General features: G+C 48.0%; 1 protein-coding gene across 1 annotated transcript; it reads left to right on the top strand.

Annotated features, from left to right (window-relative positions):
• Positions 1 to 643: 643 nt before the first annotated feature.
• On the top strand, positions 644 to 5,990 carry LOC144288144 (uncharacterized). Its single transcript, XM_077855855.1, has 2 exons — positions 644 to 3,160; positions 5,852 to 5,990. The coding sequence occupies exon 1, from the start codon at positions 1,428 to 1,430 to the stop codon at positions 2,910 to 2,912; it is 1,485 nt and encodes a 494-aa protein (XP_077711981.1). The 5' UTR covers positions 644 to 1,427; the 3' UTR covers positions 2,913 to 3,160; positions 5,852 to 5,990.
• The last annotated feature ends 6,956 nt before the right edge of the window (positions 5,991 to 12,946 follow it).

Genomic DNA, 12,946 nt, shown 5'->3' with positions numbered 1-12,946 from the left:
CTTTTTCAGGATGGAGAGTGGCATTTCCCACCAAACCTGAAACGGCACAGACCGTGACCAAGAAACTGCTGGAAGACATCTTACCGAGGTATGGTTTTCCTGTTAAGATTGGGTCAGACAACAGCCCAGGATTCATCTCTAAGGTAACACGGGGAGTGGCCCTAGTACTTGGGGCAGATTGGAAATGACATTGTGCATATAGGCCCCAGAGCTCAGGACAGGTAGAGAGGTTGAACAGAACATTAAAGGAGACCTTAACTAAATTAGCCCTGGAGACTGGTGGGGACTGGTTGACTCTCCTCCCCTTCACCCTATATAGGGTGAGGAACTAACTCCCCATATAAGATGGGACTGACTCCCTACGAGATCATGTTCGGTCTTCCTCCACCCGTTATCCCCAATTTAAAACCTGAGGGGCTTGCTGAATTTGATGATCACCAACTTCTTTTCTACTTCCAAATGTTACAATGAACCCATGAGCAGGTGTGGCCTAAGCTGAGGGCCCTCTATGAGACTGGGCCACCCCCAGACCCCCATTGATATCAGCCAGGTGACTGGGTGTACGTGCAGAGATACCAACACCGGACACTTCAACCTCGCTGGAAGGGACCTTACATCATGATCCTGACCACTCTCTGTTGGGGCCAGGCGGGAAGGGAAACTCCTCAAGATGGCGGATACGCCAAAATGGCTGAAGTTCCTGTCACCACCTCCACTTGGGATGACAGCTTGAGCAGACCCTTACACCTCTCCTTTGGACTTCTTCAACCGAACCCAATGCCCTTCAAACCCCAGAGGAGGAAGTCACCTTTGACTGGTCGAATTGCAATCCTTCCTATGCATAGTGAGGGTCACTCTGACTGGTTGGATTGCAATCCTTCCTTTGCATATGAGCCAACCAATAGGAAACCGTTCTGCCTTACAACGTTATGTAAACCCCCTACCACCTTGTCTTGGGGCGACTTCCTCGACTCACTCTCTTTCCCCCGTGAGTCGTGGAACCTCGCCCGAGGGTGCCTGCAATAAAATCTGTTCTTGGACCCTCGCTTGCCTTGGCGGTCTCATTTCCGTCTAGTTACTAAAAAAAACTTAACATTTGGTGCCGAAACCCGGGAGGAGATCGAGCCCCTGCAACAGCACGGAGGCTCTCTCCTCTTCCGTCGGACTGGAACTCCGCTCTCTTTCTCTGCTGGGGTCACCGGACTCCTTGCGGTGAGTGTTCCCTGGTTTCCGACCCTCTCCCGGGGCGCCCTGTCCTAATCGCGGCCGCGTCAGGGCAAACCCTCCTCCGCCACCTGGTGGCTCCGCGGTTCCGGGGAGTAAAGGAGACGTCCTTACTCCACGGTGACCACTTCTGTAAGCAGCAGCTCAATTCACAGTCGAGGGGACGCCCTCCTCCAAGTCTTGAGCTGATACGGGAAGGAGCCATGGGAACCTCCCAGTCCAAATTCGATTCCAAAACGCCTTTAGGATGCCTACTGGCTAATCTCCGAACTCTGGAGTTAGACCAGGACTTACGAAGGCGACGCCTTATCCATTACTGTACCGTCGCTTGGCCTCAATATCGGCTGAATAACCAAGCGCAATGGCCACCTGAAGGCACTTTTGATTATCAGATACTTACGGACCTTGATAATCTCTGTAGACGCCAAGGCAAATGGTCTGAGGTGCCCTATGTCCAGGCTTTCTGGACCCTGCGCTCCAGACCAGAACTCTGCTCTAGCTGCTCAACCTTTCAGGTACTCCTAGCCCGCTCTCCCCCGCCGACTCTTCCCCACTCCACCTCTAGAGACTCCAACTTGGCCCCTCCATCCCCCCTCGTGGAGCCTCCTGAAGATCTCTCCAGGCCCCCTGTAAGGGCCCCACACCTGTCTCCTCCTCCCTACCAACCCGCTCCCCAACAACCTGTGTCCCCGACTCCTTCCTCAATCTCCGAAACTCCAGGCCCAGGCCCAGCCTCGAGCATACCCTCTCCAACCGTTCCTCTCCTCCCAGCCCCAGAACCTCAACCACCTTCCAGCCCCCTCCCTTCTCCTCCTATCTCTGCCCGTACCAGATCCAAAAACTCTTCCCCGGACCTGGTCTGCCCCTTGAGGGAGGTTGCAGGGGCTGAAGGGGTTGTCCGAGTCCATGCGCCCTTTTCTCTACAAGACCTATCCCAAATAGAAAAACGCTTAGGTTCCTTTTCGGCCAATCCGGACAACTACATCAAGGAATTCCAATACTTGGCGCAGGCCTATGACCTAACCTGGCATGACTTACATGTCATCCAGACCACCACCCTCACCACTGAGGAGAGGGAACGTATCCAGGCTGCTGCCCGGGGACACGCTGATCAGGTCCACCTTACCGACGCCACAATGGCGGTCGGTGCTCAGGCAGTCCCCGCCGTAGAGCCAGGCTGGGATTACCAAGACGGCCAAGATGGCCGCCGGCGCCGCGACCACATGGTCCGATGTCTCATCGCTGGCATGCGGGCGGCCTCCAATAAGGCCGTAAATTATGACAAGTTCAGAGAAATCATACAGGCCCCTGACGAAAACCCGGCTATATTTCTTAACCGGCTGACCGAGGCATTAATTCAGTACACTCGCTTGGACCCGGCCTGTCCCGCGGGGGCCACGGTTCTAGCCACACATTTTATCTCTCAGTCAGCCCCAGATATCCGCAAAAAATTAAAGAAAGTCGAGGAAGGCCCTCAGACCCCCATCTCTGACCTAGTGAGAATGGCATTTAAGGTCTTTAACTCCCGTGAGGAAGCCGCAGAGCTGAAGCGACAGGCCAGACTCCAGCAGAAGGTTCAGCTACAAACCCAGGCCTTGGTAGCAGCCCTGCGGCCGCGGCTCCAGGAGCCAGCAGAGAGGGGGACCCACCCGCACCCCTCCGGGGGCCTGCTTCAAATGCGGGACTGAAGGCCATTGGGCCCGGCAGTGCCCCAACCCGAGGGCACCAACTCGACCATGCCCTCTCTGCCATTTGATGGGCCACTGGAAATCCGACTGCCCTAGCCTCAGGGAATCCTCGGCGCCTCAACGCGGGGGAAGACCCGAGACGGTGAGTCCAGCCTTCCAACTGCTCGGGTTGGAGGACGACTGACGGAGCCCAGCCTCGGCCGCCCCTCTCACCCAGGCCGAGCCCAGGGTCATGCTCCAGGTAGCGGGTAAGTCCATCTCCTTCCTGCTGGATACGGGGGCTACCTATTCTGTTCTGCCTTCCTACGCGGGACCTACTCAACCCTCACCAGTCGCTGTTATGGGGATCGACGGGAACTCCTCCACTCCTAGGGCCACACCTCCCCTTACTTGTAGCCTGGATGGGTTCCCCTTCTCTCACTCATTCCTGGTGATTCCCTCATGCCCAGTGCCCCTGCTGGGTAGGGATATCCTCCAAAAGCTAGGGGCAACTATTCATTTGTCCCCCTCTCCTCCCTCCTCACCCTCAGCTCGTCTCATCCTATATCTCTCCACTCCATCTACTCCTACCCCGGATCAATTACCCTTCGTGAACCCCCAAGTATGGGATACCTCGGAACCTGTAGTGGCCTCCCACCACCCTCCCGTCAAAATAAAACTCAAGGACGGTTCCAAGTTCCCCTCTAGACCCCAGTTCCCTATCTCCCTCCTCCATCGCCTCGGCCTCAAACCGATCATAGAACGACTAAAGCGTCAGGGACTTCTGATTCCCATAAGCTCTCCCTGTAACTCCCCCATCCTGCCGGTCCGTAAACCCTCCGGAGCTTATCGATTGGTTCAGGACCTCCGACTCATTAATGAGGCAATAGTCCCTCTCCATCCAGTGGTTCCTAACCCTTATACCCTGCTATCCCATATCCCTCCAAGCACCACTCACTTTACGGTGTTGGACCTGAAGGATGCCTTTTTTACTATTCCCCTACACCCCGATTCCTACTTTCTTTTCGCCTTCACCTGGGAAGACCCAGACACACATACCTCTGGACAATTAACCTGGACTGTCCTACCCCAGGGGTTCCGGGACAGCCCCCATATTTTTGGTCAGGCCTTGGCTGCGGATTTACAACAATGCCTCCTTAAGGCTAGTACCTTACTACAATATGTAGACGACCTCCTCCTCTGCAGCCCTGCCCTCACCATCTCCCAGGATGACACCACCTCCCTACTTAACTTCCTAGGGAGCAAAGGGTATCGGGTCACACCCTCTAAGGCACAACTCTGCACCCCTTCGGTCACTTATCTGGGAATCCACCTGACCCCCACCTCTAAATCTCTTACCGGAGACCGTATCCACCTCCTACGAGAGCTCCAACCCCCTCAGACGGCAGATGAAATACTTTCCTTCCTCGGGTTGGCTGGCTTCTTTAGACACTGGATTCCAAACTTTTCTATTTTGGCCCGCCCCTTATACCAAGCGGCAAAGGACACTCCCCAGGGTCCTCTCACTGATCCCTCTTCGGTCCGCCGCCTGTTTTCCAAGTTAAGAGACTGTCTCACCGCTGGGCCGATACTAACTTTGCCTGACCCTTCAAAACCATTCCACCTTTACACTGATGAGCGGTCGGGTTCAGCTACTGGCCTTTTGGCCCAACCGGTTGGACCTACTTACCGGATTATAGCCTATCTATCTAAGCAGCTAGACAGCACCGCCCGCGGATGGCAGCCCTGCCTTAGGGCGCTCGCAGCTGCTGCCTCCTTAACTAAGGAGGCTCTCAAATTGACTTTGGGACAACCCCTCGTGGTTTACTCCCCCCATCGACTTGGGGATCTTCTTAGCCACCGATCCCTGGCCCACCTAACCCCCTCTCGTCTCCAACTCTTCCATCTGCTATTCATCGAAAACCCTCAAATCTCCCTCTCTACCTCTCCCCGCTTAAATCCTGCAACTCTGTTGCCTACACCTTCGCCTACCTCTGAACCCACTCACTCCTGCCCGCAGCTCATAGAGGATCTCACCCCTCCCCACCCTGGACTCTCTGATCAGCCATTATCCAACCCTGACCGTATACTCTTTGTAGATGGCAGCTCCTTCCTGGCTGCGGATGGTCGGAGACACGCCGCCTATGCTGTAGTCACCCCAGAGACGGTAGTGGAGACAGTCCCCCTCCCAATTGGGACTACTTCCCAAAGGGCTGAACTTATAGCTCTCACCAGGGCTCTACATCTATCTAAGGGACAACGAGTCACCATCTACACCGACTCAAAATATGCCTATCTCATCGTTCATACTCATTCCGTCCTCTGGCAGGAGCGGGGATTTTTAACCACCAAGGGGACGCCTATAGTAAATGGACCTCTCATTGCCAAATTGCTTGAGGCCCTTAGTCTGCCCACTGAGGTTGCAATTGTTCACTGTAGGGGCCATCAGACTTCTAAAGACATGGTCTCCATAGGAAATAATAAGGCCGACTCAGTGGCCAGGGAAACGGCCTTAAGTAACCCAATATCTCCCATCCTCTTCCTTAATACCCCTCATCGACCTTTCTACTCTATAAAGGAAGCTCAAGCCCTCCAGGCCCTGGGAGGAAAGGCAGAAAGTAAAGGATGGATTTACATCCGAGGGAAGATTGCCCTCCCAGAAAACCTGGCCCATACCCTAATTACTGATATCCACCAATCTCTCCATATTGGCCCAAGGGCACTGAACCAGTTTCTCCAGCCCCTGTTTTACTATCCATCCCTACCTAAGGTGATTGAGGCTGTCCATAGGGCTTGTAAAACCTGCTCGGCCGTAAATGCACAGGGAGGAATCCGCAGGCCGGGGCCTAACCATCAGCTCCGAGGCCATCAGCCCGGTGAAGACTGGCAGCTGGACTTCACTCACATGCCCCGCCATAAAGCCTTTCGTTATCTACTGACTTTGGTTGATACTTTTACAGGATGGATTGAGGCATACCCCACAGCCAGAGAGACTGCAGATGTGGTGGCCACAATCCTCATTGAGCACATCATCCCGAGGTTTGGGTTACCCCGGACCCTACAGTCAGACAACGGGCCGGCATTTATCTCCAGTGTGACCCAACAGGTGGCCGAGAGCCTCAACATTACCTGGAAGCTGCACATCCCCTACCACCCTCAGTCTTCGGGTAAGGTGGAAAGGGCCAACGGGCTACTTAAGGCTCAACTCACTAAACTTACCCTGGAGACTCGCCTGTCGTGGCCCACACTGTTACCTATAGCTCTCACCAGACTCCGGGCGTCCCCCCGAGGACCATCAGGTTTGAGTCCCTTTGAGTTACTGTATGGTCGGCCCTTCCTTATCAACCACAACCTCCCGGCCATTCCTCCACCTCTTTTATCCTATCTGCCTTACCTTACCCTCCTCCGGGCCCTCTTGAGAGCCCATGCCGATGCTGTCATTCCGGCCCCGACCGACAATGCCTCCGAGGAAGCCTCTCCACGAGACTTATCCCCAGGGGACCAGGTCCTTCTCAGAAATCTGCAGCCAGGCTCCCTGCAGACCCGATGGACCGGACCTCACACGGTCATCCTCACCACCCCAACCGCGGCAAAATTGCTGGGACATACGGCATGGGTGCACATCAACAACCTTAAACGGGCACCCACAGGTATCGAATGGACCTCCCAGATGGTGGGACCCACCAAACTCCGCCTGGCTAGGGTTCCTTCTCATACTTCTCCTGAGCCCCCCGATCCAAGCGGTAGAATGTGATTGCATGAAAGGCAGCGGTACCTCGCGCTACTTTTCATCTTATACCCACATGCCCAGAACTTGTTACTCAGGGAAGACACCCATCACCTGTACTTCAAGACATGCCGAAGGAACCTTTTGGATGTCTGAACTTTCTCAAACCAGCCGATCCCCTTGCAGCCGGTACCCCAAGACTGGAACGCCTGCAAGAACTCACCCGGGTATCTGTCAACCAACTTTTACTTCACCCATACTCTCGCCTGCCCACATCCGACTACCCCTACAACGACGCCCCACCGTCAGCAGGAAGTAGCCAGAGCAGAGTCGACGCCCCCGACACCATTATATAAAACAAAAGGTCGGAATGTTGGGGCCAGGCGGGAAGGGAAACTCCTCAAGATGGCGGATACGCCAAAATGGCTGAAGTTCCTGTCACCACCTCCACTTGGGATGACAGCTTGAGCAGACCCTTACACCTCTCCTTTGGACTTCTTCAACCGAACCCAATGCCCTTCAAACCCCAGAGGAGGAAGTCACCTTTGACTGGTCGAATTGCAATCCTTCCTATGCATAGTGAGGGTCACTCTGACTGGTTGGATTGCAATCCTTCCTTTGCATATGAGCCAACCAATAGGAAACCGTTCTGCCTTACAACGTTATGTAAACCCCCTACCACCTTGTCTTGGGGCGACTTCCTCGACTCACTCTCTTTCCCCCGTGAGTCGTGGAACCTCGCCCGAGGGTGCCTGCAATAAAATCTGTTCTTGGACCCTCGCTTGCCTTGGCGGTCTCATTTCCGTCTAGTTACTAAAAAAAACTTAACACTCTCACCGCTCTCAAGGTCGACGGGATTACTCCCTGGGTCCACTAGGCCCACGTCCGGCCAGCTGACCCACACGCCGTTCTCAAGGACTTTGTTCCAGAATGGAAAAGCCAACCGGACAAGGACAATCCCCTAAAGCTAAGACTGTGCCATTCTCACTTATTTCCCACCTCCAAGACTCCCTAGTCTGAGGTTGTCTTTCAAAATAGAAGGGGATTAGACTTAGTCTTCTTACAACAAAGAGTGTGTGTGTGTGTGGGGGGGGGTTATGTGCTGCCTTAAACGTAAGATGTTGCTTCTTCCCTGGAATGTAAATGGGAGCGAGAATAGCAACAAGGTTGGTTAGAATCCTGGTTTAATCATTCCCTCTGGCTCACTCTGAGAGCAACCTGGACCCATGATTGGGTCCTTCCTTAGGCTCCTCTGAGAGGGGGAAATGTGGAGGCTGAGAAAATTAAGGCCATTCCACTTTGAGTTCAGCGTTATCACAAGTGCAGCCATCCCAGGCCCCTGTGAATAAGAGCTGAACTTTACCTTACTTCAGTTACAGGAAGAAAACAGCTTACAGTTTAACGTCCTAGAAAGCCCCTATTATAAAGAGAACAGAGCCCAAGACAAGGGCAGGGAGCCCCTATTAGAATAAGAACAGAGCTCAATGCCCTTGAAAGTCCCATATCAAAATGTAAACAGAACTTGAGAAATTCCTCTAGCCCTTCTGAAGATCCCCTAGACCAGCCTATAAAAACTAATCTGAAACCCACCTCGGGGCCCAAGTCCCTGCTCTGCTGTGTCGGGTATTCCTGGACCCAAGCTCGAGCTTGTAAATAAACCCTCCTGTGTTTGCATCAGTGTTGGCTCCTCCGTGGTTTCTCGGATTCGCGATCTTGGGCACAACAAATTTAGATCTAATCAGGCCAAAATTAAAAATCAATTAAATGAGACGCAATCCAAACTAGAGGTCCTAACGATGAGGGTTAACGAGGTACAAGAACAGTGAGTGACATAGAGCACAAGTTGACGGCAAGGAGGGTAACTGGGAAAAAAGAGAAAACGACTAAAAGGTCATGAGGATAGGGTAAGGGAAAAAATAACAGCCTCAGAAAGAAAAATCTACGTTTATCTAGTGTTACCGAGGGTACCAAAAGGGACAGAGGTCCAGAATATGTATTTGAACAAATCATAGCTGAAAACTTCCCTAATTTGGGGAGGGAAACATGCATTCAGATCCAGGAAATAGATAGATCCAACCCCAATATCAATAAAAACCGCTCTACACCTGGACATTTAATAGTGAAACTTGTAAATTTAATAGATAAAGAGAATTTCCTTAAAGCAGCAAGAGAAAAGTAATCTCTAAATTTTATGGGGAGAAGTATTAGCATAACAGTAGACCCCTTCAAGGGTCCTGGCAGGCCAGAAAGGGCTTGCAGGATATATTCAGGGTCCTAAATGAGAAGAACATGCAGCCAAGAATACTGTATCCAGCAAGGCTCTCATTCAGAATAGAAGGAGAGATAAAGAGCTTCCAAGATAGGCAGAAACTGAAAGAATATGTGACCACGAAGCCAGCTGTGCAAGAAGTACTAAGGGGAATTCTGTAATAGAGGAAGTTCAAGGGAACAATCCACAAAAACAGGGACTGAATAGGTATGCTGACACTAAATACATATCTTTCAATAGTAACTCTGCGTATTAAAGTATCTTGCTCTTAGACTACATTAATATTTGAATGATAAAAATACATAAATCATTTTTATTCCAAATTAATATTCCTTAAGTTAAACCATATCCATACTCAACAAATTTATAACAACATGCTACTATAATGTGCTAATGTAACCATTTCTTATGGGCCACTGAATGATAAATACATTCAAAAAAGAAAGCAAGGGCACTTTAAAAGATGAAAGACTTGCAAATTTCTGTTTGAAAACGTTAAGCATATTACTTTAAGATATGCTCGTCTTCTAAAACATGTAAAAGAGTTCAACTGTATGAATCACTTAATATACTATGCAAGGTAATCAAAAGAAGCCCCAGACTAATACAAGAAAGTTATTAATATATATTTATAAGTATTATGTTTACATTTGTCATTTATTAGGTAATGTAATAAGTTATTTTTCTATGATGCTGTATTTGTTTTAAAGTGGATAGCTTTCAACTCTCAGATAACAAGAAAAACAGGTAGAAAAACATACTGTTTTATACAATCATAAATCAAGTCAGAGATATTCTACTTGTAAATCTTTCTTTCTTATTTGTATTTCTATAGCCTATGGCTAAATGGATTTTTCACTTTTGGTTTAGACAATGTGGAAATAGGTCAGGTAACAGGACTTTCCCTTGTTAGATCTCCCATGTACGTCTGTACATAGGCTCAGAATCAGATCATACACACACTTTCTGGAATAAAAAAATATGGATCCACTGAAGGATTCATAACTATTAGACCTGAGCTTCACCCAAAACATCTGTGCCCTCCTGGGAAAGTGTCCTTGACATAGTTCTGGTCCTAGTGCTTTCTTGCAAGCTGCAATTAAGAGGGCTGTCTTACTTCTACTAAAAATGTACACTCCAAAACTTGGCCTGTGGCAGCCTGAGGGGTGATAACAGAGGATGAGTAGCAGACAGTGTACCTTGCTTGGAAGTGTGGCTTCTGCTTATTTGCTTACCCCAAGTCCTGGAACTTGCCAGCACCAGTCTTTAAATTCTGTTATTTTGGGGCACCTGGGTGGCTCAGTGTTTGAGCATATATCTGCCTTTGGCTCAGGTTGTGATCCCAGGGTCCAGAGATGGAGTCCCACATCAAGCTCCCTGCAGGGAGCCTATTTCTCCCTTTGCCTATGTCTCTGTCTCTCTCTCTGTATGTTTCTTATGAATAAATAAATAAAAACCTTTAAAAATGCCACAATTTGAAGTACCAAGCTCTTCTACAAAACAGTATATGAAAACTGGAAATTGCAGAAAGTGTGTTTCTGGCACTTACATGAAAGAAACTTACAGAAATGTCCTTGAGGGAGAAAAAATTATCAGGGATATTAAATAATGAATAAACAGAAATGGGGATGAAACCTTATATTCATGGCTCTACATGAAGATAAAACTGAAATGCATCTATATATTAATATAAAGCAATAACATAAAAAATAAACTGTTTAATATGATGGATGAAGTTGCTTTGCTAAAAGTCAACTACAGGTATTAGGTATACAGTAGAAGATGTAGCTCCTGATACTGTCCTCTAAGATTAGTTTAAACATTGAACTGTACAGAAATTTGGGTGAGGGAGGTAATGTATGAGATTGTAGTTGATTTCTGTTTGCTCTGGAGGCTGAGGGAATGGAAAGAAATTAACGTAAATGATATATCAGAGGAGATTCTGGGTTCCTGGCTGCATGTAAGGTATGTAAAAAGGAGGAATCTCAACTACTCTTAAATTTTGAGAAACTTTTTTAATACGTTTAAATCCTGGGCAAAAGGAGTGCTTTTGTTGTAGAGTTACCAACAGTAAGAAGATCAGAGTGAGTCATGGCATAGGCTGAATGTTAGTTGATCCATTTAGGGCAACCCTTTCCCAACTGTGTTTTATAAAAGGCCAAAGCACAAAACAAAACAAGTGTTCTATTGGTTCATCCTGGTGTAAAGTTGACTATCAAATTATTTATTAACATTTATCTGATTTAGTGAATGAGCCTATTCAAGAAAGTCTAGTATTGGAAAAGTATTTTTGTAGAAAGGCCATTCACTGACCTTTACCATTTTTGAGAAGTTTCCATTGACATACTTCAACTATTTGGGGACAGCAAGTTGACCCTCGACAGAATTTCTTACCATGAAATTAAACATATTATCCCCCAAAATGTGATTTGTGTGGTGAAGTTAAAATCTGGAATTTATTTATGCTCCAGGATTTCACCCAGTTGCTCCAACAACAAGTTTTCACTCAGACTACCTCTAGTGTTTTGGGAAGGCTGATGACTTCTAATACATGGGGTGACTCAAGGGATATGTCCCTTTACTGTACTCTGCTTTATTTTTTTATTTATTTTTTTTTTATTTATGATAGTCACAGAGAGAGAGAGAGGGGCAGAGACACAGGCAGAGGGAGAAGCAGGCTCCATGCACCGGGAGCCCGATGTGGGATTCGATCTGGGGTCTCCAGGATCGCGCCCTGGGCCAAAGGCAGGCGCCAAACCGCTGTGCCACCCAGGGATCCCCTGTACTCTGCTTTAATTGAGGAAGGAACCTACCAAACATTTAAACTGCCAAGAGTTTCCTAGGAGACCACCTTTCCTTCTGATATTGCGTCTAAATTGTCTGATTTGCTTACAGCTTCCAAAGTAATATACAGTTTTATGGATTTAAAAAAGATATTCTTCCCTTTGGGTAAGAAAACAAAATACTTTGTTATTTATGTTTTCCATTTTATACCATCAAAGGCAAAGCAACACACTGGCAAGCATATCTACAGTTATTTATAGATCATCTAGAAATAATATTAGGAATTCATGCTTCTGAAATGGAAATAAATACCCTATAAACTTAATGGAAATGTGATTACCCAGTAAAAGTTATAATACATCGGAAATATAACACTGGGCAACTATATTAAACACTAATCTCAAGATATATTGTATGAAATTGAAGCGAATTGACTCTGAGTGTAGTTGCCCTTTAAACCTCTGTGTTAGCTTGCAGAAAGTCCTGGAGACATAGTGTCTGTGATCCGATGTTTCCAGAGAGCTAATTTTCTGGGTAACAAATAGACTCTGGAGAAAAAATAAAATAAAAATGGGGAGGGGCTCACTTAGAAATCTGTGAATAATTACTAAGAAAGGTTAAAATTAGGCATGGACAAAATAGAATTTATCTCTAGAGAGAATAAAAACCAATGATGATTGGTTTATATAACTATAGAGGGTTAAGACTAACAGGATGCTCCTTCTTTTTTATAGTCTTTTCCTCTTGACTAATAATACCACCCTGGACTTTCTAAGAGACTGATGTGTTACCTAAAAAGAATGCTGAAATGGAGTCTCATTCCTGTCCCTTACTAGCTGTGTGGCAGATAGGTTTCAATCACTTCATCTGTGAACTGTAAATTAATAACGATAATAAAAAAATAACAACAACCACCACCATACAGGGTCATTGGGGGAATTAAGAAAGAATATATACTATGAACTGAATTTTATCTCCCCTCCTCCCCTCCCTAATGAATATGTTGAAGCCCTAACCCCCAATGTCACTATATCTGGAGACAGGGCCTTTATGGAGGTAATGTTTAAATGTGATCATAAGGGTAAAACTCTGATCTTGATAGGATTAGTCCTTATAGGAAGAGACACCAGAGACCTTGCTCTCTCTCTGCCATATGAGGACAAGTGAGAAGACAGCCATCAGCAAGCCGGAAAGATACCATCCTGCTGGACCTTGATCCTGGACTTCCAGCCTCCAGAACAGAGAAAATAAGTTTCTGCTGCTCACAGCACCGGT

This window comes from Canis aureus, chromosome 17 (assembly GCF_053574225.1).
Source record: "Canis aureus isolate CA01 chromosome 17, VMU_Caureus_v.1.0, whole genome shotgun sequence".
Taxonomy (NCBI): domain Eukaryota; kingdom Metazoa; phylum Chordata; class Mammalia; order Carnivora; family Canidae; genus Canis; species Canis aureus.
This window is presented reverse-complemented; position numbering and strand designations above follow the sequence as displayed.

Coding starts and splice junctions, on each gene's coding strand:
- LOC144288144 (XM_077855855.1), top strand. CDS start 1,428: ATGGGAACCTCCCAGTCCAAATTCGATTCCAAAACGCCTTTAGGATGC.